This window comes from Lemur catta, chromosome 8 (genome assembly GCF_020740605.2).
Source record: "Lemur catta isolate mLemCat1 chromosome 8, mLemCat1.pri, whole genome shotgun sequence".
NCBI lineage: Eukaryota > Metazoa > Chordata > Mammalia > Primates > Lemuridae > Lemur > Lemur catta.
In genome coordinates, this window is record NC_059135.1 from 12,246,269 (window position 1) to 12,273,013 (window position 26,745).

At 38.6% G+C, this 26,745-nt stretch overlaps 1 protein-coding gene across 6 annotated transcripts in view; it reads left to right on the top strand.

Moving 5' to 3' along the window:
• Positions 1-26,745, top strand: part of DOCK10 (dedicator of cytokinesis 10) — a 188,941-nt gene that overhangs the window by 75,435 nt on the left and 86,761 nt on the right. For all 6 annotated transcript variants that reach the window (XM_045559091.1, XM_045559096.1, XM_045559095.1 and 3 more), the window contains exons 4-11: positions 89-171; positions 9,197-9,269; positions 9,544-9,666; positions 9,922-10,056; positions 18,924-19,107; positions 20,373-20,458; positions 20,778-20,861; positions 20,986-21,141. In XM_045559091.1, coding sequence (XP_045415047.1) covers positions 89-171; positions 9,197-9,269; positions 9,544-9,666; positions 9,922-10,056; positions 18,924-19,107; positions 20,373-20,458; positions 20,778-20,861; positions 20,986-21,141 — 924 coding nt within the window. The remainder of the gene's footprint in view (positions 1-88; positions 172-9,196; positions 9,270-9,543; positions 9,667-9,921; positions 10,057-18,923; positions 19,108-20,372; positions 20,459-20,777; positions 20,862-20,985; positions 21,142-26,745) is intronic.

The window sequence follows — 26,745 nt, forward strand, 5'->3', positions numbered from 1 at the left end:
TATGAGAACTACATTCCTGGTACCTTTGGCCAGGATAGCTGATTTTTTTGAATGATAGCTTTATAATTGTCATTTTTCTTTCTTTCAGGCTTGTAAATTTTATAGTTCCCACTGGTATGTCGTAAACTACAAATATGAACAATATTCTGGAGACATTCGGCAGCTACCCCGGTAAGAACCTGATATGAGTGCTCCTTGGGTTTTTTGCACGTATAGACTATGTTCCCTGTTCACTGTTTATCAATACATGTACACTAATCTAGCGCCAAGGTGCATTTTACAGAATTGATAAATAAGAGTCAAGATAGAACAATATATTCTTTGCATATTCACAGAGTTTGGAGTGAGAGATAAGTATGCTCTGATTTAACTTTTGGATGACGTTTTAAAGTCCATTTATCTTATTCTTTGGTGAGCTGTCCTTTCAACTGTAGGTACAAGAGGATTAGAAAAGCATAATATGGCCAAAGGGTTTTTCTGACAATATTCTGTATGACGTTCTTGTTTGCTGCTCATTTCCTGTATTTTCGTACTGGGTTACCAAAAGTCATGAAAATAAACAACTTCCACGGAAGTGATCTCTATCTACATACAGCAGAAAGGAAAATAAAGACTTCATTTTTTACCCCTGAGTCTTGGGAACATAAAATTGGTAGGAGACGGTGACTTTGTTTTGCTTCTGCTCAGATGTCACCTCCACAGAGAAGTTCTCCTGACTATCTGAACTAACGCAGAAATTTATTTAGTGTTTGTTCCTTACTGAAGTAGAAATCCCCAAAGGGCAGGGACTTTTCCCTGCAGAAACCCCTGCAGGCCCAGGAGAATGCATGACACACAGTAGGCATGCAGTAATTACCTATTGCATGAACGAACTGAGTGGATGGCAAATCTTAAAATATAATATTTCTGGGTAGGATTGGAGTTGTTCAAAGAGCTGCCTTGATTTATCAAGCCAAGATGATGCAAATAATTCAGAAAAACTCTTAATCAAAGTTAAGTTTTTCTTAGAATTTTGCTCAAGTGAAAACATTGAGATGACACACATTGGATCTAATTTTTTAACAGACACAAGGTAAGGAATTGGACGCCACTTTCCCAGATTTCCTGTGACCCCAGAAACATCCTTCCCAGATTTGGATACTTGGAAGCGTTGCTCTCCATTCCTAAGTGCAGAATTTGAAGGAGGGATTATGAAATGGTTTTGAGAAGATGGCATTTGAGCTCGGATGTGAGTGAGCAGTAGCTGCCAGCACTGCGATCTTAGGAAAAGGGTTCCCACAGGGCACAGTAAGGGCCGAGATCCTGAGATGGACACCAGCACAGTCACTTGAGCAGAATAACAGTTAGGGGGCTCGAGCGGAGGTCTGGAGGGGAACACAGCGAGCTGAAACCAACGACCTTAGGCAGGGGACCTTGCGAGCCCTGGACAGGAACTTGGGTTTCTCTCATTGCAACAGAAGCCTTAGGAAATTTCAACCAGGGTGTGGCATGATCTGATTTCCTTCTTTAAAAGATCCCTCGGTCTACTCTGTGGAAAACAGGATTGCAGGGATGAAAATAGAAGAAAAAGAGAGGAGGCCCTTTCTTTTGGAGTTGCATTACTGTGAAGAGCAAGACAATGTTCCTCCAAAACCGCAAATCTGTTTGCAAAGCACTGAACATTAACTTCTACGAAATCGGAATATTCTTTTAGACTCGCATCACTCCGGATAGACAACCTCTGGTAATATCGTGCTGGGAAGGTCCATGTACCCTGGGCCTTCCTGAGCAGTTGTTAGAGTCAGAACGTCTGGGTGTTAGTCACGCGCTTTTTGTAAGCGCAACTGAAAAGCAAAGCATTTTTTATCCTCAAGACTTCCACTTTCTGAAAATAGTTCTGAGAAGTGGTCACACTTGGAACTGTGTCCGAGCAATGAGAAGACTGCATCTGAAGTGAGAGGATGTAGACAGATGTAGCTATCCTTTGGGATACATGCCTTCCCGCCACCTGTAGGTCTGTTGAGCTCTTCCGTGGCAGTTTCCCCCCAAAAAACACTATTCATCTTTTCTTATATTCGTGATGCCATAAAGAAAGAAGGCAAATTAAAGATTGCACATGCACGGTATTCTTCCTCTATTCAAACAACAGAGAAAGCATCTTCTGTAAGAACAGGCTGTGGGCATCATTGTTGAATTGGGATTCCTATAGACCATGAAAGGATTAACCTCATGAGCAGAAATGAGAAAGTAAACAAAGTGTTGCTGAAAATTTCCCTTACTTTAACTGAAGGAAGTAGAAGTTGATACCAAGAAGGGGAAGAATAAGACGGCCACAAAGTTAGAAATTTTAATGAGCTATGTATATATTAAAAATGAAAATCAGTAGTTCTAGAATATAATCCCCTAGCATATACCCTAGAATAATGAAGACTGTAACACTGAACATGAGACTTATTTTTTTAATGATTTTACAGAGCTAAGCACTACACATATTCAGGTCAGTAGTAGAAACAGGTAATTTACTTGGGCCTTCTGAGGCTATTAGAAGTAAATCATTTTCATACCTCCTGGATTAGAAGAATTCTCCAATGTCTGCTCCCAATTTAAATTGATCATTTCTTTTTATGGGTTGCTGAGGCTGCAAAATGAAAATTTGCAATTATGGAAAAGTAGAGAAAGGTGAAATTTATTCTTTAAATTTAAAATTGTGTTATTATTGATTCTTAAGAACTCCACTTTTTTTTTTAAGTGTGTGTTCATAGGAGAGAGAGATTGTTTCAGACCAGAATATAAAATGTAAACCTTCGCATATTAGGAATAAAAATCAGCACAGAAAATAAGAGCAGCATGAAATCATACGATGCCACTGATTTCATTAATCCACCGGGTAAAATACAAAGATATATGATAGACAGATCTCGATTCACGTTGAATTGGATCAAGTAAACTCAAAATTCGGGAAAGCCACCAGTGAAAGGGCATGCCCACATTCGCTACAACCCAAACCCCCAAAATGACATATTGAAACTCACTGGTCTGCACATTTTTAGAAAAAAAATGAAGAACAGCGTGGATATCGCTAGGAACTATTGAAGTTGGTTAAGTTTTGTCTTGACCTCATTGGTGTTATCTGTCTCATATCTTCTGAGTTATTATTGAATTATTAACACTTAAAGCAAAATCAAGAGAAACAATTAAAGAAAATTTTTATTTTATCGAAGAGAGAGTATGGAGACATAGTCAGTTGTAATGTAATGTAGGGTAACTATCAAAGTATTAAATGTAACATTTCGGAAATTCTTGAAAACTTTCTCAGCATTTGTAGGAAGCTCCTTCTCTTTTCTGAATCATCTATACTTCAAAAATATCAGGGGAAAACAATTCAGAAATTCTCACTCAACATTTTTTGAGAATGCTTTATACATACTTTGTACAATTTTTTATCCTTAGTATAAAAAAAGAATCAGTTCAGAAGATGTCATTTTTTGTCACTCATATAATTTCTTCAATACTTTAAACGTTTCACACTTCTTCACTTTTAAAATGGTTTACAAATTTCCTAACATTGGGAAAAGTTGAAAGACTTGTGTACAACGAACACCCTATTCTCACCATCTAGAACATATCTTTACATTTTGCGATACTGTTTTATCACATCGTCTGTCCATTCATCCATCCTTCTAGCCATCCATCAGACCACCTTATTTTTTGACCCTTTCAAAGTGAGTTTAAAACACCAGCACACTGCCTCTCCAAACACTCCAGAATGCATCTCTTTAAATAGAGATATAGATGTTTGCAGCTTATTTTTTTCTCTCCATATAAAATTTATGTACAAGGAAATGCACAAATTGTAAGGGAGCCATTTGGTAACTTTTGACTATGGGTACACCTGTGCAACTCAAACCTCTTTTGAGATCCAGAACGCTATGATGACCCCCCAACCATTCGAGAATGGTTGTTGAGAAAAACTGCCACCCTTCCCAGGTCAGTCCTCACCTCTCCTTCCTTGTCCCCCCAGAGAAAACCAATGGTCTGATTTTCATAACACTGGAGTCATACCATGTGGATTCTTGCATTTCTGCTTCTTTTCCATGGCATAATGCTTCTGAGTGATAGCCAAGTGTATCGGGAGCTCCTTTTCCCTCCTGAGTAACATTCTTTCATTTGGATCTGCTGTAGTTTGTGCAACCATTCTCCTGTTGATAGATACTCCGTCAGCATTTTGAGCTGAGTTGGTCATAAATCACTTGAAATCCATGGGTTTTTGGGAAACTTTGGCCATAATTTATAAGCTTTCTCAGTCATTATTTCCACTTCTCAACTGGGAGATCTGTGAAAAATCTTCACAAGTATTTAGACTTCTACATTGAGATTTGTGAAAACCTTACTTTGTTTTAGTTTGTTTTATTGTTTTTTTAGAGACAGAGTCTTGCTCTGTTGCCCAGGCTGGAGTGCAGGGGCATGATCATAGCTCACTGCAGCCTCGAACTCCTAGGCTCAAGTAATTCTCCTGCCTTAGGCTCCCGAGTAGCTGGGACTACAGGCATGCACCACCACACCTAGATATTATTTTTTATTTTTTTGTAGAGACAGGGATCTCACTTCATTGCCCAAGCTGGTCTTGAACTCCTGTCCTCAAACAATCCTCTTGCCTCAGCCTCCCAAAGTACTGGGATTACAGGTGTGAGCCACCATGCCCAGCCTGTTTCTTTACTTTTCTGTTTTTGCATCATGACTAGTTTGAAAGGCTGTTCCCTCTCTCCCTTGTTTGCAAGGATCTTGCAGAAATAATGTTAGTGAGAGAATCTGAACTGAGGCACCTGGCCAGTGGTGTGATCCATGGCTATCAAGAATAAATGCCTACAAAATTATTCCTTTGTAAGGAAAAGAAGGAAGGGTAAGCCATGCTGACTAAAGAAGACAGAATAAGGAATTCAGAAACAAACGGTATCAAGGTCAATAGGAGACTGATGGGAAATGACTGGCTTAGGGCCCAAAGTTGACATCCCACATTCAAGTTTGCCTTCCCTACTCATTCCCTCCTCATTCACTTGAGATGTTTCCTCAATCCTCCCTTTACTGCTGCACCATCATTCTAAGAATCCTGGAAGACTCATCTTCTGTTCTCTGCAGACAAAATACCTTGAGTAATTGCTCTGAAATCAGCCATTTGAACCTGCCTCTGAATCTCAGGTGACATGTCACCCCTTGTAGGAGGGGAGAGTAGGGAGGGTTGTGTTTATTGACTTTATTTTACCAGTCAAATGAAAAGATGAAAGAAGCTGCTTTTTGTTCAAAAACTGTCAGATGAAACTCAGAAGAAAAGGAATACATTTGGTGTAGTGGGAGAATTTCCCAGTAGTCCTAAAAGAACACTATGTACTCTGCTACTTGCTTAGCCTTCACTGAGAGTTGACCCTGACCAAAAGGAGAAGAACAAGTTAACATCAGTGCAACTGGCACAGATAAGCTTGAGTATCTCTGAGGCTCTGCAAAAAGAAAAAATAGCTTCAGGAACACCAGGATCCTTTGGAAGAGAAAATAGCTGCAATCATATTTAATATCTTATTAAAAGTGGTTTGAATTCACCTTTCCTAAATACAGGAATTATTTCAGAAATAAGGCTTCTAATCCCATCTCTTCCACTGCGTGTTTATGTAAGTAACCATTGGGGGCTTTGTGTTCATCTCTGAAAAATGTTGAGCCCCAGTACTGTGTGCAAGTGTCTGATTTTGCACATACATATTTTAATAAAAAGCAACGTGACACTTAATACATATTTAGACTTCAGTACAAAACCTCTGTATATATATTTTGAACATCTTTGGACTTATAAATAAGTCATGGCTATGGCTAAGGAAGGTCATATTATGTATTAATGTATTTCTGAAATTTCAGATAGTACATGCTCACAGATGTAAATTATGTATATATAAAAACAAATATTTATTGAGCACCTATTATGTGCCAGACCTTATGCTGGAAAAACCTTGAAATACACATTTCCTAACACTCTGCTTTCAAGCCTGTAGCTGTTAAATCAAACTGCTCCCATTTGCAACTATTTATCTATGGATCTTGGGATTTCATCAAGACTGTGCATCCAAAACAAAATAGAAAAGTAAATTGGTACTAGGACCAATACAAGACTCCACATATCATCCTTAATGCTCAGTCTCAATTACTGGATTCGTCAGAATACCCTTATTGTTCTTAGCTATCAATTTGGGTAGCAAGTAGCTTTCATTAATTTGAATTTATAAAACAAAGTCGAAGAGAAGCCAGGTTTGGTGGTGCATGCTATAGTCCCAGCTACTTGGGAGGCTGAGTCAGGAGGATCACTAGAGCCCAGGAGTTTGAGGTTGCAGTGAGCTATGATTATGCCATTGCACTCCAGCCTGGGCAACAGAGAAAGACCCCATATCTAAAAAAATAAAGTCAAAATAGTAAAATACTGTTTGAAAACCTGTTTAACATGTTAGAGAAAGATTGTTCTTAAGACTTTAATCACCAAAAATATGTTCTATAGCTAAAAATATATGCTCACCAAGATGCCTTCCAAAAATAGTCTTAAATTATACGATTTCATATTATTTCATTTCTGTGATATCCTTGTTCACCTTGCCTATCATTGCTTCAATCAGCAAATGCATATTGAGCATCTACATCTGGGTGAGATATATATGAGAATTCATTAGAGGCCCTGGCTTCAAGAAATATATAATATGATGGAGGGCTAACACAAGTGAACAAATAACAGAATCAGGTAAGCATCACAAGAGACTCATACACAGAGTCTATAGAAAGAGAGTCCTAATTCTGTAGATTCAAGGATGCCTTCGTGGAAACTATTTTGGGGGCACAAACTCTTATCAGGTTGCAATGGAATATTATTCAGCCTTAAAAAGGAATGAAGTCCTGATACGTGCTGTAACATGGATAAACCTTGAAGGCATTATGCTAGGTGAAATACACTTGTAAACCAGACACAAAAGGATAAATATTATGATTCCACTTATATGAGGTACTTGGAATATTCAAATCCATAAATACAGAAAGTAGAACAATGGCTACCAGGGGCTGGAAGGAAGAAAAATGGGGAGTTATAGTTTAATGGATATAGAGTTTCAGTGTGGCATGATGGAAAAAGTCAGGAGATGGGTAGTGGCAATGGCTGCATAACCATGTGAATGTACTGCACACCACTGAATTGTACACTTAAAAATGGTTAAAATGGTAAATCTTAATGTTATTCATATTTTACCATGATAAAAATAAAATCTCGTATCAAGAATGGAGAATGTGGTTCTGATCTCAGGCTTTCCATAGTTTAATGGAAAGTGAGGTTAATGTTCTTTTTTGTGCTCTAACTTTCCCTCCTAAAAATGAACAGGCATGTTCATGCCTTTAGAGAAAGGGTAAGAGTTTTGTGAAACCACTAGTTAGCACCCTATGTGAACGCAGTGTGGTGATTTTATGCACACTTAAACATAAAGAGCCCTGATCATTCACCTTCCCATCTGCAATACCATCAACATAGGGAACAATTTGTGATGGGAATAACAAATGGTCTTTTTTGCCCAATAGTCAGATTCAGAGGTTGTTTCTACACAATATAAATCATCTTAAAGAAAACATTGTTTTATTCCCTATCTCTGTATATTTGACTTTTTTTTTTCTTTTAGATTCCACATATGAGATCATGCAATATTTGTCTTTCTGTCTGGCTGGCTTATTTCACTTAGCATAATGTCCTCCAGTTTCATTCACGTTGGGGCAAATGGCATGATCTTTCTTTTTTAGGGCTGAATAATATTCCATTGTATACATACGTGCGTGTGTGCACACACGCACATGCTACATTTTCTTTATCCATTTGTCTGCCAATGGACAGTTAGGATGTTTCCATAGCTCAGCAGTTATGAATAATGCTGCAATAAACATAGAAATACAGGTATCTTTATGAGGTAGTAATTCCATTTCCTTTGGGTATCTACACAGAAGAGGGACTGCTGGGTCATATGCTAAATCTATTTTTAATTTCTTCAGGAACCTCCATGCTGTTTTCCACAATGACTGCACCAGTCTGCATTCTCACCAACAGTTACCGATAGCAGTGGTGGGGCGTGGGAGGAAATGGGGAGAGGCAGGTCAAGGGACACAAAGCAGCAGATACGGAGGATGAACGAGCCTAGAGATCTGACGTACAGCATGAGGACTAGAGTTAACAAAGCTGTATTGTGTTAGGGATTCTTGTTAGATAAGTAGATTTTTAACTGCACTTGTCACCAAAAAAAAGTAACTGTGAAATGGTAAATATGTTAATTTGCTTCACTATACTAACCGTTTTACTATCTATCTATATATATCCCATAAGATCATGTTGTAAAGCTCAGATATACACAATATAAAATTTAACTTAAAAAGAGGAAAATATTCCATGAAATTTCTACATAGTAAAAGAAGTCAAATAGCCAGATATCAAGGAATGCCCGAACCTTGGATGGTATTGTCTGGTTTCCATTCAATCATTAGTTATGAGATAGAATCAAGCCAAGCAAAGCTAATTGATGATTTATTTTGCCATTTATAAAACCAAGTGTACACTCTTGCTCCTCTTGGCTGGTCAGTGACACTGTGACTTAAATGGGCATTTACATGCCACCAGGGAAATGCACAAAGTGAGCCTAATTGCTGCTCAGTCCCTTCGGGGCACCCTTTGAGAAGCCCCAGTTAGGGAACAGCACAGCCTAGGGGCTGTCCTTGGATTCAGGGTCCTTAGGGCTGCGGCTCTTCAAATGACCGTCCTGTACCCTTGAGCACGCCACGTATAGATGACACAGAAAAGATCACGAAAAATAACACTACTTAATATTCCGCTTCAAAATGTGGGGGAAGGATAATATAAACTACGAAGCCTTTCAAATTGTCCTGCTCGCTTCCTCTAATGCAAAAAGATATGTGTAAATTTATATAAATAGAAACTTCACGGTTTAAAATAGAGATTTATTTACTGGAGATAAGATATAATGGTGTAGAGGAAATTTAATACTTCCAAAAGGAAATACGATCCTCACAAGATTGCATTATTTTACAAAAATTTGTAAGAATGCCAGCACGTGAGTCGTTGCCCAGGGAGTAGCTGAACATGAAAATCTGTGTCTCAAATGACGAATCAGAATCTCTTTTTTTTTTTTTTTTTTTTTACTATTAGAGCAGAATACAAACCAGAGAAACTTCCTTCACATTCCTTTGAGGTTGACCATGAAGATGCTGATAAGGATGAAGTAAGTAAATTGTTGAAAGTGAAATGTTTAAAACATGAGCATAATTAGTTCCTGTCTTTCCCTAGAGTGTTTCATGTTCTGACCAGTTTTTCATACAGTTGTAGTAGCTGTTCGTGTTAGGGCTTTTAGTCAGAATGAATCACGTTTGTTTTGAAATGGAACATGGTTATTTAAGATGAGTCAAAGAGAGGAAAAGGAGTCTGTTTTAAATGCAGTGTCTAGGATGTGGGACCCACAAGAGAGGGCTGTGATGCTAACGATGCCTTTTGTTCAGGATACTACATCCCACTCATCCTCCAAGGGCGGAGGGGGAGCAGGAGGAACTGGAGTTTTCAAGTCTGGCTGGCTCTACAAGGGGAATTTTAACAGCACCGTGAACAATACCGTCACTGTTCGGGTAAGGAGACAAGACTCATCTTTGTCTCTGTCACCTTGCTTGACACCCCCTCCTTCGGTCACAGCACAGAGGAGAACCATTTCTATTGAGTTTATGTTTCATATAATATTTTACTTATGAAGAAGTAGGATGTTCTTCTCTAGAACACTGCCCTAGTATCGTTGCACTCCTGAAGCAGTGAGAACAATTCTAATTTCCATGAGTAATCTCACGCAGCCATTTGAACTACCTCTCTCTATCTTTTCCTTTATTTAGTCATTCAAAAAGCGCTACTTCCAGCTGACTCAGTTGCCAGATAACTCCTACATTATGAATTTTTACAAAGATGAAAAGATATCCAAAGAACCCAAAGGCTGCATCTTTTTGGATTCCTGTACAGGTGTGGTACAGGTGAGTAGAAATCTTTTTCCCCCTTGGGATTTTTTTTTTTAATTTGGAAAGTATATTCAACAAATATTTGTGGAATATTTGACATGAGCCAAGAATTGTTCTAGGCTGTGAGGATTCAGTGAAGAACAAGGCAGCCTAGATCTCTGCTTCCACAAAACTTATTTCAATAGGTAAAGAAAAACAAGAAATATGCAAAGGAATAAATAAACAGAATGGAATCAGTTGGTAAATTTTGCGATAAAATAAACAGAGTAACAGAAGGGAGTGAGACAAGTGGTGAGGTTAGAAATGAATATTAATACTCAATAAGTGAGAAGATCATTTTGAGGAAAGACCATTTGATCTACAGACTAAAGAATGAGCAGAGGCAGCAAGTGCAAAGGTCCTGAAGCAGGGGCAAGTCTGATACATTCAAAGTGAAGAGGAAGGTGAGCACCAGTGGAACTTCAGTGTGGAGATCCCCTGAAATGAAGAAATTCAGTAAAGTAATATGTAAACCACATAGCATCAAAGTATGCATTTCATAAATGTTATCTTTATAATTAGATAATAATAACACAGTACATTTACAGTGTGCATATGTCAGCTTTTAGTATGAAATGTCAGTTCTTAGTGCGCTTATGGCTAAAGGATGACCAGACACACCAAAGTAAGGCAAGCACAAAAATGAGGTTTATTGAGGAGAGAAAGACAGGATTACAGAGCAAGAGCAAGATACAGGTTTACAGAGCATGATACACACGCCACAGATGACGACTGGACCCATTGTCACAGCAAAGGGAAACCAAGAGGAAAAGGCACAAAAAAGGGCCTGGTTATGGCCTGTGTCTTGTTTTATAGTGCCTGGATTGGGACCTCCCCGTGGGTCAAATGTCACTGTGGAACCACTTTGATTGGACATTTGGGAGATGTATGATCTAAGTCTTACTGCGCATGCAGATCTCCCATGAGCCTCTCTGAAAGCCAATTTTAAGGGGTGAATCATAGCAGCACCCACTTTCGTCCCTAGGAGACCTGGAATCCCTCGATAACCACCTAACACATACACATTATCTTTCTTCTAAGAGGAGGTTTTCTTTCCTTTTTTTTTTTTTTTTTTGAGGCAGAGTCCCCCTCTGTCACCCTGGCTAGAGTGCCATGGTGTCAGCCTAGCTCACAGCAACCTCAGACTCCTGGGCTCAAGTGATCCTCCTGCCTCAGCCTCCCAAGTAGCTGGGACTACAGGCATGTGCCACCATGCCCGGCTGATTTTTTTTCTATGTATATTTTTAGTTGTCCATACACTTTTTTTCTATTTTTTTTTTAGTAGAGACGGGGTCTTGCTCTTGCTCAGGCTGGTCTCGAACTCCTGACCTCGAGCGATCCACCCGCCTCGGCCTCCCAAGTGCTAGGATTACAGGCGTGAGCCACCGCGCCTGGCTAAGAGGAGGTTTTCTTTAAAGACAGGGATTACATTGATTCCCAAGAGTTTAATTTCAGAAACAGACGTAGCGCTTTTAACAGGTAATGTTCTACAAGCTCTCTCGGACTTCACATTATTGTCTTTAGTATTAAACTTGCCACAGGCCACTGTGACAAAGAGAAGCAGAGTAATTCCATAGACCTCAGCTGGGCTCTTGGTTTCAAAACATTTATTCTTTCTATTCTAATGAAATAACTCTCCTTATTCCCTCTTAAGTAAAAATAGAAGCAGTCAAGTGTTTTAACAATCTCCCCTCAAATTTCACCACCTCACTCTGGCTCATGGAAGTTGACGACTGTGTTTCTGGTCACAGGCCATTAGAGCAATACTTTCTGTTGCCACTAACCCCCAGCACTCTCGCGTCTTGTTACTAGCTGAGATTACATCTGGGGGCACTTGGATGTGTGGGTGCCAATAGAGTTCTCTCCAGTTAGTTAGTCCTGGCCTATTTCTAGACAGTTCATCTAGTAAAATCTGGAATTCTTCCAGGAAGTCATAAGGCTGAACTTTAAAAGGAACGAATTAATTAAGTATTGCTGAGCACTCCACTAGCAGCGAAAGATAATTGCATTTTAACACAGATGCCAACTTTCCATATGGAAAGAGCAATGATGACCTTAATGGAGGGTGGAGATGGTTTTCTATTGTTGGTCACAAAGGAGCCTCTTTGGCCTTAGAAATATGAAGTAAAAGTACAGCAATGAAGATCAATAACTACATTTTATAGACATTGAGCTGAAAAATTTAAATGTTTTCTTTTCCATTTGTACTTCAAAGCTTTCTCTGGCAAATGAGTCATTATTTTTTTAAAGAAGTATCAATGTAGTTCTTTGTTATGTATGAAGTTTGCAGAGATACAGTCTAATGTGCAATATCTTTCTTCTTCAAAGAATCATAGAACTCAGTTCTGGACGCACATTTTAGTGCTATAATCTGACTGTCCACTATTGAAACCTTTTCTCCCATAATCTGTTACTTGGACTGTGTTTCAGTCCCTGCTTAAACATTGCCCTAGAATTTAGAAAGAGTCTTATGGGGCAAACACAAAGTTGAGATGCATGCAGGTCAGTATTCAAATCCTGGTTTTGCCATTTACTGTCTGAAGACTTTGAGTAAGCTACTCAACCTTTCTATCTCAGTTTCCTCATCAGTAAAACTATACTAAATATGCTAACACGTGAAAAGCACGGAGAGACAGTGTGGTCAACATTCCTTCCTTAGTTCTTCCATTAATTACAAAACTCACAACTTCAGGAATACAGACATTCCATTGTGGGAAAGCCTTCCAAGAAAATCTTGATTCACTTTCTAAAATTTCTACCTCAATGTACTAATTTATCTATTTCTTTATTTATTCATTAATTCATTCCACAAACGTATTTAGTGCCTATGACATGCTAGAAACTGTGCTTAGGCATGGGGGATTCAATTCCTTGCTGAAGTCAAAATAAGAGAGGGACTAGCAATGGGCTCACTATGACACAGTGTCACAAGAGCTACAGAGGCAGTGTGAATGGCAGAGTCCATGGAGTGTTCTGGGAGTACCGAACAGTGATGAACTCTGCAAGTCTGTACAAAAAACCTGGGCCTGTCTATAGGATTCCCCAAGGTAGATTTTGCATATGTATCTTTCAAGATTTCAGGTCTGTCCCTACATTTATATTCCTCTTTATAAAGAAACTTTATCCAGTATGTTCTACATCCTTTGTAGAGGCAGGGACCAGCTTCTTGAGATTACTTTGGGAAGACAGACATCTGGGTCACTTGTCACTTTGTGTGTGGGTCCCAGATCTTACATATTTGCTTACAGCTCTTTCTGATTTGTAAGATTTTTCCATCTGGAAAGAAGATTTTTGAGGGAGATAATGCAAGTTTCACCATTGTTCTAGGAAGCACTCAGGGACAAAATGTGCCTGAAGATGAATCACGTACACAGAGCAAATGAATAACTGGGATGAGTCAGACCAATTTTGTTAGGAACCATTACCAATGTGCATTGAGTAAGACAAAAAAAGGAATAAAGTCTTTGTTTCAGAAAGTGCTACCTTTTGTCCAGCATTCATGGGCATTTCAAGTTCGTAACAGTCTTTAGTGAATATGCCATTTTAGTTTGCCTCATTCAGACCCAATCCATATCATTGTGTTTTCCTTAGAACAATTCTTGAAATTCCTACACATGTATTACAAGGGTGACCTCAAGTAGAGATAAACTATTACCCAGCTTTCTCAGACACTTTAGGTGATGTTTATGATTGACAATTTCTTGGATCCTGGCAAAAATAAAAGGCTTAGCCATAGTTTTCCACTTGTTTATAACATCATCGAACAGTATTAGGTCTGTCTTAGAGGCCTATACTCCCAATCTAGAGCAAAACTTCCAGTTTTGGCTGCTTCAGCTTTTTCCTAGGACTAAGGGCTATTTAGGTCTGTGTTATGCTGTTTTGCTCCTTCAGAGTTTATTCACTCATTCTCCCATCCATCCATCCATCCATCCATTCCAGGTTCTATCATTATGGCAGAGAATGAACAGCCCAAGAATCGCATCTGTCTTGGGTCTCTATTTCAACGGTGATAATGGCTGATGTCTGTGACTGTATAAAGGCTTAAATGGGGGTAGGCAGAGTGCCAGACACTGTTTATTTCGTCCTAGGTGCTGGGTCTTGGAACCATGTGGATATAGGTTCCAAGACAATGGCTTCAGGTAACTAACCAAAGGCTAGAAGCTCAGATACCTTCCACAGGTCAAGCAGCCCACTCCATGAGTGAAGTGAGGCCAGGTATGAGAAATCAAGGCATCTTGGACTGTGTAGACCTGGCATGTGCATGCCCACAGAAAGCCAGTCAAGGTAAGGGCAAAGAGGAGGGGAGTACCTCCCAAGGAAAACAAATCCGGAAGCCAAATATGACCTCTAAGCCTCCCATTAGCAAACTCTGGTTCTAAAGATCTCACATCCCAGGATAATAACAACCAAAATGATCCCTGTAATTTCCTTCATCTAATATATTATTTGACAGCAGTTGATGGAATATGCATTATTATTGTCCCCATTTATTCAAATAAAATTCAGAGAAATGGAGTGGCTTTCCCAAGCTACAGAGGTAATAAGTGACAAAATTAGATTTCAGGAAGAGGCATATCCAAGATTACAGAAAGATGCCCAAGGAAATGCTGTCTTTATCATACATAAAGTGAGCATACTCACACATACACATACACTTATCCTACATGAGCCATGTGGGTAGAAGAAACACTACAAAGGTATGCTCATGTGCAGCTTTTAGCAGTGAGTGTTAGATGTAGGATTCACTTAAGCAAATACTGTATATATCAGAAAACATGTGATGTGCAAAGCATTGTGGAAAGGCCAAATATGAAAATAGACATGGCTTCTTCTGTCTTCAAAGAGCTTCTACCCTGTGAGAAGGATACCAGAAAAAAATAAAATAGTTATGGTACATGGAAATAAAACATGCATGGCACACCTCAAACAGTAAGTCCTGATAACATATGCAAAAATGAAATTACACGTATCACTGCATAATGCTATAATATATTACACATATATACAATATTATCTTTCTGCTTATCTGTTTCCTGATAGATACTCCATTAAACTGAAGTGTAAGTTCAATGAGGGAAAGCATTTTACTTGAATTTTTTTCAATGTTATATGACTGGTACATGGAAGATACCCACGAAGTTTTTGTTGCATGAATGAACAAATAAACCTACAGACAGCAAACTGGATTGCATGAATAGTAGCTCCCAATACCAGTAACCTGGATTTGATGGTGTATGTTTTCTTTTAAAACTCTTCTTTTGTTCCTGAAAAATTCTGTAAAAGATGTAAGGAAAATAATAGGTATGGAATGGATATTTTGTGTGGGTAACTTCCCTCTTCGTTACTCAGGCCTCCATTGGCTTTTCTGGTTTTCTTGGAGTATCTATAATTCGAAACTTTTTCAGAGGAACATTGTGCAGGCAAAACAGTTTGTCACAATTCATTAAATGCATCATATGGCTGTAGGACACGTTCGCAGGTTCCTGTTATCTATGAAGTCACGGAGATGGACTGCAGTAAGCTCGACTGAACAGAGTGGTTGCATTGGCTACAAAGGACACTGATTTAAGGGAAATAGAGGAAAATTGGGGGAGTAAAACGAAGATGATTACTTCTTGATTACCATTTTCATGACTTAACAATTGTACTTCAAAATTATTAAAATGTCTCATTGATTTTCTATTTTCGTCCTTTCTTTTTTGCTGTTCCATATGCCATTATCTTCAAGATTACAGAGAGTGAGATAGAAAACCACTCAGGCATCTTAATCTTTCCCAACATAAGCTTCTCTATGCTGCAAGTAATTCTTTTCTCTCAAAATAGAAAGAGATAATTTAGTTTTTGAGAAGTTGCAAATAAAATATTTATTTTACTTATAAAATACCTTTTTGTGAAACAATAGCTTGTAATACTTTGCTCAAAAGTTTTAAAAATATTTTTGATAATATTGTTGAAGCTGGCAGCCACATTCAAAACTCATTTGAAGTACAGATGCAAATTTAAAAAATTTTTGGCATCTTCATTTGAAAGCAAGGTAGGATCCACCACTGCCTCTCTGGCTGCACACACACACACACACACACACACACACACACACACAAACACACACGCACACTTGTTTACACTGCAGTCAAAATGATCTCCACATGCAACTCTGACCTTTGACTTGCCTGAATTGTTCTATTCTATGCTCTCATAGAACCTAGTACCTCTTCTTGAAAACAATTTACACAGAATTTAAGCACATTTTTTTTCTGATTTCACATTTATAGGATTAATTGCTTAATGCCTGTCTTCCCTATTCTGCAAGGGCAAGCACTGACTATGTTTTTGCCCAACACAAAGTATGAACACAAGAGAAAACTCTTTCATGAATGAACGACATCACTGCACTAAGCTCTGAGGATAAAAATTTAGCTTCTGCCTTTATGAGACGGATGGACTAATAAAAAGCCAAACCTGTGAGTGAGTCATGGCAAAACAAAGAGATAAATGATACTTGATAGTGATACAAAAGTATGGAAAGGAGCAAAAAGTTTGTCCTTGGAAGAGTCTAGAAAATGACATTTGAGCTGTGAATTTCCATGTGAGAACCATAATTAGCTTTATAGCCAATTCTTCTTCCTCCTTCAGTTCCTAAATTTTACTTTATCTTGAGGCTACGCGATGCCCCACTGTGTATTCTTGCCCACTTAGAGAGACCGTGACTTGCAGGCCACAGTGACCTCTTTGGCATGTGATGGTGGCAGGGCAATGGAACATATTCAGGAACTAGAATAAGGAAGAGCAGCATTAGCCAGTCATCATCTATGTGCCTGACTCTCAGCTCAGTGGTGGGATAAGGAGCACAACTGCTGAAGTGTACAGGGATTATCTTCCTCTCTCTGTCACTTGCTATGGATGTAATCCCAAGCACATTTTAATTAATCTCCCCAAGGCTCAATTCCATCATATGTTAAATAGAATAATGTGATTTGTCTCATAATGGCTGTAAACTACAGAGCAAGTGTTTAATAAGTGTTGTGTTTGCAGCAGTAAACTTGCTGTTGTGAAAGTTGAAAGCAACAGCTATCTTGGGATAGTCTGTGAAGACGTTCCAAAGGAAGAGGACATTGCCAGGGGGATATTAGAAATTATTTTTTCTTTCTACTAGGAAATAGCAATCCTGTTCTCAAAAAGAATTTTATGCTTTGGTACAATCCCACAACTATTGCTCTCACTTATGGTTCTTCTCCTATATCTATTCACTTAATAGTCATTCTTACAACAATCACCCTCATTCCATAATGTTAGTTTGTATCATTGGGAGAAAGTTTCCACTTTGAATTTACATTCTAATCTCATGGCAGGAATACATAAAATTGTAACAATTTGCCCTTGTATTCCCCTGCTTTAAAGGTCCTTTCCTGAACTACAAATAGCCTACTCCTTTTTATGTATTTTAAATTATACATCTCCTTTTGTGAAAGGCTTGTTTTTGACCATCCAATCTAAAGTACCTTCTCATCACATCAGCCCATTTTAATTCTCTGCACAATGGAGAATCTGTTTTTCAATTACATGTTCATTCCTTCAGTCATTCATTCCTCTCCCCTAGTAGAATGTCAGTTCCCCAAGAATAAGAACCTATTCTATTCCATTTATAAAATATGGCTGTTTTGAACCCAGTATTATTGAACCCTTCCGTGTGTCAGCACTGTTACAGGATACAATGTTTTGCAAAACCGACCCAGTCCTCATGGAGATAGCCTTGAGGGAGACATATATTTGTCAAAACAAACAGACAAAAATGAATAAGCATATAAATACAAATTATGGTAAGTGCTCCTGAGGTCCTAGACTGGGGAATTGAGGAGGTTTTCAGTTGAGGTTTGAAGAGAGAATACAACTCATGTATGTACACAAGGGGCAAGTGTCATGTTCCCTGTGCTGGCGAGAGCATGCATGGTGGGACGGGGGTCAGGCAGCCTGTCTCAGGCCCTGTGGCAGCAATAAGGAAGTGAGAGGAACATATTCAGGAACTAGAATAAGGACCTGTGAGTTGGTCCCAAAATGCAAATGAAAGATGTCAAGTTAGAGAAGAGTATGGAAATTGGTGGGGAAGCCAGAGCCAGGAAAGGAATTGAGGCATCACTGCACATGGATGTCAGTTGAAGCCATTGGACCGGAAGAGAAAGAAAGGAGGGAACAGAGTTGTAAGGTGGAGGCAGGATTACCATTAGAAGTCACAAGGAGAAGGAAGAGCCAGTGTTGGAGATCGAAAGATGCTAGCGGATGCGGTGGAAAGAAAACCAGAATAGAGCGTGGTCCTGGAAACCAGAGAAAGATGGTTTCAAGAAGGAGGTGGTGGCCACCAGGTTAATTCTGCTAAAAAGTCAAGGAAGATACAAAGAAAGAAATATCCCTTGGAGAGTACGACACCATAGAGCTTGTTAGTGACATTGGCAAGAGCTGCCTGTGGGATGTGGTGGGGTCAGAAACCCAACTGGAGTGAATCACAGACAGAACATAAGTTGAATAAGCAAAGGCAGAAACTCAAAGCAACTATTTAAAGAAATTCAGAATATACTCAGGCACGTGCCTGCCGATGAAATTTTTGAGCTAACCTGACCATCCAATCAACAAAAACCTAAACAAATTTTTCTTATTACAAAAAGCTTTGAAAGAAACCAAACAAAATGATTCATGTACACTCTAAAATTTTGTCCTGTTTTAGAAGGTTTTCTTTACGTTAGCCACCTATATGAGAACACTTTGGAAACCTGACCCCATATAAAATGTCTCTCCCTCTCTAAGACTTATTTTTTGATATTCTTTTTTCTTTCTTTCTTTTTATTCCACAGAACAACAGATTAAGAAAATATGCTTTTGAATTGAAAATGAATGACCTGACCTATTTTGTGCTGGCAGCTGAAGCAGAGTCAGACATGGATGAGTGGATCCACACCCTCAACCGCATCCTGCAAATCAGTCCCGAGGGGCCCCTGCAGGGGAGGAGGAGCACAGAGCTCACCGATCTGGGGCTGGGTGAGGGAGAACACATGAAACCGTCTCCCTTGTTTTGTCAAGTGTGACTTGTTCTTTTGGTTCATTTAAGCTTCTAGGAATTGTGGAGCTGTCTGTTCTAGCTCATCCATCCCAGAGCTATTTGCTTCAAGAAATCACTCCTGAATCTTTACTGACTATGATGATCACCACACAGAAGTGTGATTTTGCATCAGCGGGCAAGGATTTGAGGCTGTGACCCAGCAAACGATGCTGGGAGTCATTTGTCAGCACTGTCCAAAATATGCACATGTCTGATGGGATGTTCTCTTAGAGGGGGCATTTTGTGGAGTTTTGGCCTTTCATTAAATTTAATGAATGAACCTCATACTCTGTTAAGGCAAATATGGACTACTGCCTTGTAGTTAAAAGGCAGCTTTCATTTTGCTTTTTGATCATACTGAGATCAGCTTATTTGTAAAAGTTCCAAAATTTATGCATGGTAGTAGAGATTTTTATAAGATTAAAATTATTCTTCTGCCAAGCCTAATTCCCTCATAAGATTCTAATTCATTCTTGACAAAGAGAAGAAAGCAAGAGAGAAGAAAGAAAAGGTGAAAGGAAGATTAGGAAAGTAAATCTATAGCTACGTAGAAGGCAAGTTCACCACCAGTAGAGTCAGCCAGTCCTCCCCAGAGAAAACTATTTTAAGACATTTTGCACAATACATGGTATGTTAGAAACCAAAGCAGCTTTAAGTTGTCATAGACAAAGTGTCATATGTTTCAAAGTGAAAGAGTTACAGGATCATGAGGAAGAAAACTGTTGCAGATTTCAATGCAACTATTGTATACCATAGTGTTTTATATTTATGATTTATCTAATAATAATCTACTGTGGTTTTAATGTTTACAGTATCTTACAGAGTTGAGATAACTGGAGCAAGCAGATCGATTCTAAATTGATGGCCTGAGAGTCAGAATTACCAAAAAATGCATATATATTTAAGAAAACTTTAGTATGCATTAATGAAGTAAGTCAAGACAACCCCAAGTATCAGTGTGTGTTGTAAAGACCGAAAGTTCTTACGGACACAAGATGGTGCCATGGCAAGAATCCCAAAATGATCATCAAGAGATCTGATGTCCAGGCCCAGATCACCTAGCGACATGGAGTACTGGAGTCAGGGCAAAATGAAGGCTCAGGCTCACCAATATCCCTCTTAGTTCTTGAGTTTTATGTGTCATAGGCTAGAAAAATGTACAACTCATGAATATTAATAACCTCTCTTGGTGTATCTTTTCAAGATCCGCTGGATAATTCTGTAACTTGTGAATGCACACCGGAGGAAACAGATTCTTCAGACAACAGCCTACACCCAGACTTCGCAAAAGTAATAAAGTTGACATTGTGCTTGCAGATAAACTTGAAGTACTTATTATAATAGTTATCGCTTTTATAGACAAGATGGAAATAAGTTTTTTAAGATTTAGACAAAGAAACTAATTCAGAACTTTCCATTAACCTATGTGCTTTACATAACATGCACACAGTACTCAGAAATAAAAGCATGTTTTTACAAGATTTTCCAAGGGTTAGCAGATAGTATTAAAATAGGGATAATACTAAGGGCTACGTCTGAGCCATGTGGATGTGTCTGGGGTGGTACGTGGATATTTAGACACCAAAGACTAACACAGTTTTCTCTGCAGTACCTCGCAGAAACTGAAGATACTGTAAAAACAACTCGAAACATGGAGAGGCTAAATCTCTTCTCGCTGGATCCAGACATAGATGTAAGGCCGAATCCTATCTAAGCAGATATGAACTTGATCCCTACCATTGGGGGCTATAAGTTAGAATGTCTTTGTTTTTAATGATGGGAGTTTGGTGACTAAAACTTACAAATTTTTTTTTTAGACCTTGAAACTTCAAAAAAAGGATCTTTTAGAATCTGACTTTGTGATCAAACCATTTGAAGAAAAAGCTGCCAAGAGAATCATGATCATTTGTAAAGCTCTCAACTTAAATCTTCAGGGATGTGTTACAGAGAATGAAAACGATCCGATAACAAATGTAAGTTTCTGTTCTGTGGCGTCATTTTCCAGTCGGCCAAGATCATACCCCCCTCGTCAAAGTCTTTTCTATTCTACTAATTCCAGGCACTGATTCCACACCATCTAGTGTACCAGGGAATATGATTCACAGCATTTTTCCACATTACAAAAGTGTACAAGTTCTAAAGTAGAATTGTCAATATACTGCTGTAAAATTTTCCTTTTAATTTAAAGAAGCAGCATCAAAGGGACTCTGTTCTGGGATTCTTTCCATGAATCAGCATGGTGGTTCACAATTTCCTAAGGTATTATTTGTATCCTCATAGTGGTACTCAAGATGGCTTTTAAACTGAAATTTTTATTTTAATATTTACATATTTTTCATGTACATTAGAGAAAAATCACAGCTGTTATTGCTGAAGATACGGGTAAATAGTGAATCAAATAAAATAATATTAGATAAATCTGAAATAAATCATAGTATAGGTGGTACGTGTAAATGGCAGCAATTATAAATGATATTTGGAAACATCATAGTGCCCATTAAATCAATACAAGATTCCTTTTCCTACTAAGGGAGCTCCCGAGAATTTTCTCTTAGTACTCTAGTGGGCTGTTGCATACTGATTATAAATGTATGTGTGGGAAGGAGGCATTTTACCAGCATAAACATTTATAAATGTTGACCTATGAAAAAGAAAACAAAAATCACTCATAATCCTATCATCAATACAAGTCACAGTTAATATTAATATTTTGGGCATATTTCCTTTCATTCTTTTTTAATGCATTCTGTTCCGGCTTGTAATCAATCATTCCTTAATTGTCATCTTTCACCTCAAAGAAGAAAACTGACTTCCAGATCCTTGCTACAAGTCACGATGACTTTGGAAGGCAGAAAGAGCATCATGTTTTCACTATGAACTGGGCCCACACACTCCCATGTCTCCCTCTATTGATGATGCAGTGAAACTAGCCCTGTTGGTCTTCACAGTGAGCGGCTGGCAGAAAGGACTAATGCATTCTGAAGATGACTTTAACACCTCCTGTCCTTGTTTCTTTATAGCCTCAGGAGACTCCTGTCCCCTGGTGCAGTGGATAAAGTTCATAGTGTGCACCTGTGATCTAATGGGGAGAATCCAATGGGACATGCCACTCTCGCCAGGTTACCTGGCTTTCCAATTTATGTTGGGCAGGTGGCTTATGTTCAGTCTTCTCTCCTAGAAATGGGGAAAATAACAGTAACTATTTCAAATGGTCATTGTGAAAATTAAATGAGATGCTACATGGAAGGTACTTAGACAGTGCTTGGTACAAAGTAAGCATTCATTAAATATGTACTGTTATCTAAATATCTGGGAAATGTCTTAAAATTTATAAAGACCATGCATGCAAGGTATTGATATTTTCATTGTGACATGTGAGATCCTTGTTGACAAGTAAGCTAAAATGGAAATGTGTCATAAATAAGAATCTCACCCCAAAATAAAGCTTCTTCATATTTTGTAACTTTATGCACTAGGTGTGAGGAGAAATGAAAGTAGTTGAAGTCAGATGTATTCATTCTCCATCAAGTTCTATTTGGTGTGCCTGCTGTGAGCCACACTTGTCCTAAGTACTGGGAAAGCAGTGGGGAAGTACTAAGCCAGGTCCCAAGTCTCTCGGAGATGAGACTCTTTTTGTAAAGGACAAAGAGTAAGCAAGAGAACAAGTTACAAAATAACTGCACACTCTGAAGAGTTTTTTAAAAGAAATAACTATGGTGAGAGGTTGATGCTAGTAACTAGGGAAAGGGTTACTTTAGACAGGATGGTCACAGAGGGCCTCTCTGCTGAGGTGACAGTTGAGCAGAGACCTAAAGGTTGAGAAGGATGGAAAGGTAGGTCAGGGGAGAGCATTCTAGGCAGAAGAAAGAGAAAGTGCAAACATCCTGAGACAAATATGTCTTGGCAAGTTCTAGGAAGTGAAAAGAGACGGGGGGCGGGGGGGGCGGGGCAGAGCCAGATGAGGTGGGAGAAATAGGTAAGGACATGCAGGGTCTTATACGCCATAGAGAAGAGTTTGGATTTATCCTAAGTGTGAGTGGAAGCCATTCAAGGGTTTAAATCACTTTAAAATGATGTGCTCTGATTTGTATTTTTAAAAGATCCCATCAGAAGAATGGATTGGAGGAAAGGAGAGTTGTCAAGGGAAGCCAACTGGGAGACTGCCATCACCATGTATTGTGGGGCCCGAAGTAGGTAGGGCTGGCAAGGAAGGAAGACAGAGAGAAATGGGTGACAGGTTTTCCTGATGAGTTGGATATACAGAGTAAGGGAAAGGGAAATCTCAAGGATGAGCCCTTGGTTTTTGCTTTGGACATTTCGGTGCATGGTGGTGCCATTTACCAAGATGGTAAGACTGGAGAAAGGGCATATTTACAGGATACAGGTCAAAAATGCTATTATGGGCACGTTCAACTTGATAGGCCTGTGAGATATCCAAACAGAGATGTCCTCTGGGCAAATTCGAATGCAAGTTTGGGACTCAAAGGAGTGGCCATGAATGGAGGTATAATTTGAAAGTCTAGTTCAAACAATGACCTGGGAACAATCATCTAAAAATTTCTATGTACATAGAGAAGGGGCCAAGAACCAAATACTGAAAGAATGAGTAGAGTAGTGACCAAGCAAGACCAAGAAGGAATGGCTATGGCAGTAGAGATGAGCCAAGGAAGAGTCATGAAACTGAGAGAGAATGGCTCAGCTGTGGGAAGGTGCTGAGAAGCTGAGAAACATGAGGTCGAAGAGGGATCTAGTAGACAGAGCCATATGGAAGATGTCGGTGATCATGGCAAGAGCAACTCCCATGGAGTGGACAGTGTTAGGAGTAATCAGGCCATGCTTTCACGTAGGATTTCAAAGCAAAACAAAACAAAACCTGGAAACTTGGTTCATTGAAACTATGTGGAAATATCAGGAAAATTTAACCCAAATTGTAATGTCACTTAGTCTTAATTAAATAAAAACAGGCCAGGAACAGTGGCTCATACCTATAATCCCAGCACTTTGGGAGGCCAAGGGAGGAGGATCACTTGAGGCCAGGAGTTCAAGACCAGCCTGAGCAACATAGCAAGACCCTGTCTATACAAAAAATAAAAAATTAGGTGGGTGTGGTGGCGCACACCTGTAGTCCCAGCTACTCGGGAGGCTGAGGCAAGAGGACCATGTGAGCCCAGGAGTTGGAGTTTGCAGTGAGCTATGGTGACACCACTGCACTCTAGCCCGGGCAACAGAGCAAGATCCTGCCTCAAGGCTGGGCGTGGTGGCTCATGCCTGTAATTCTAGCACTCTGGGAGGCCGAGGCGGGAGGATTGCTTGAGCTCAGGAGTTCGAGACCAGCCTGAGCAAGAGCAAGACCCCATCTCTACTAAAAATAGAAAGAAATTAGCCAAAAAACTAAAAATAGAAAAAATTAGCTGGGCATGGTGGCACATGCCTGTAGTCCCAGCTACCCAGGAGGCTGAGACAAGAGGACTGCTTGAGTCTATGAGTTGGAGCTTGCAGTGAGCTATGGTGACACCACTGCACTCTAGCCTGAGCAACAGAGCAAGATCCTGCCTCAAAAAAAAGAAAAAAAAAAGATGATTCTTTGGACCTAGCACATCCTTAAGTAAGAGTTAAAAATCTAACTTAGATACTGAAAATCAAAGATAATAGGCTTTTCTTTCTAGTGCCAAGGGCATATGACTCCTTCCACATGGATTCCTTTCTTTGTGTGAAGACCCATATATTCAGAAGCAAAATGTTTGTATTTGGGCCAATCTCCCCAGGCAGGAGAACAGACCCAAGTTTAGAGATCAGCTTCAGTGCACCTTTCATGTGTGTCAGGCCAAAGGGTTAAGTTGATTTGGAGTGTTTTGTATGTCAGTGTTGTTTTAAATTTATTTTACAGTTGATGCAAATGTTGAAAAACTAGGAAAATGCTTTTTAAGAAACAATTTCACTGTGCTTATAAGCAATAATACAAAAAAATAATGACAGCCTCACCTCAATAGCAGTTTTGTCTTTAATAGTATTGTTTTTTAAAATCTTTGTATACTTATTCAATGACACTCTTTTATTAATGTAGCTATTTTTAAATTCATTGTTCTAATTCAATGAGCATGTTTTAAATTAGTTGCAGTATTTCTCCAGGTTGCTAAAGAGCCAACTACTGCACTTAATGAATGAGCTTTCTAAAGACTCCCTGCAAGAACTTTTTCATGATGAGAAAACAATATTTGACAGCATGTAATTTTGTTGTCAGTAAATTGAAAACCAAATTCAAGTTGATGGTTTTATAGTATAAAAATATTTCTTTGAAAATAGAAATTGATCCCAAAAATCTGAACTAATAAAGCTGCCTCACAGTAGAGCTACATTTAAAATTTTATGTTCCTGAATTTTTTTAAAGAAGAGTGCAGAATTCACAACATGCAAAACATATGACTTAATTTGCTAGGCTTTGAAGGTGCTTTGTTAAACAAATCCTCATTGAAAAGCCAGTGGTTTGACATTTACATTGAAAAAGGTGGATTGGAAGAAATAAATGAATAACCATATGAGCTTTAATTTCTGATGGGTTATCAAAGTAGGTATTTATTTCCATTCACTGAGCAGAAATGAAAATCAAAATGCAACAATTCAGGAAAAATAATAAAAATTTTTTTCCTTTGACCTTCAATGCGTTTTGAGTTCTTACCTGAGCTATTTTCCTGTAATTTTTTGTGTTTTTCAACTGTTGGCAGACTACCGCCACCACAAACCAAGAGTTTTTCTAAATAAAATTAAATTGGTAAAATGCAAAACTTTTACTCTGTAATTGTTTTGTTTTTTAAAAAAATAATTTATTGAATTTATTTTCTACATGGGATTCTATTTCTAACAGTAAGGGAGCTGGCAAGTGTTGTTTAGTATTGAAGAATTGAACTTGTACCCCTGTTATAAGCTAGTCATATTACATTTCAGAGGAGAGGAGATACCACTAAGCACTTAAAAAGATCCACAGCATGAGTGAATCTGTACAATAATGAACTGGGTCGTAATGTGGTCTTTTGATGATTGGCATCAATTCAAGATTAACTAGCATTTTAAAAAAAATGAAAATGCTGTTTTTTGTAGGCATATTCCATCTTTACATAGATGTGCAATTATATACATGTGCATGTGTATAATTATATATGTATATATGTACAAGTGTATAATAGGTATATAATTTCACATATGTATTTATGTATTTTTGTCTTTGTCAAATTGAATCACTTGACATTTTTCTGGTTGACCATTCCTTCTTTCTTGAATCTTTCTTTGTTTCTGTGATACTCTGGCAGCACTTTAAAATTTTTATCAGTTTTTTTAAAAATTTCTCTCTATTTTCCAATCTCTTTTATAAGCTGTTTCCCCTACTCCCATCTCCTTTGCATGTTGATATTTCCCAAAATCCTTTTCTGGTTTTCTTCTCTTTATCTCATGACTTAAACAGGAACACACACAAAAAGCTGGACCTACAGCACCATTTCTGTGACTGGGCTCAAAACTCATGTATCCAACTGCCACTGGGATGTCCCATAGATGACTGTCAATGTCCCATTTGTAATTCATGT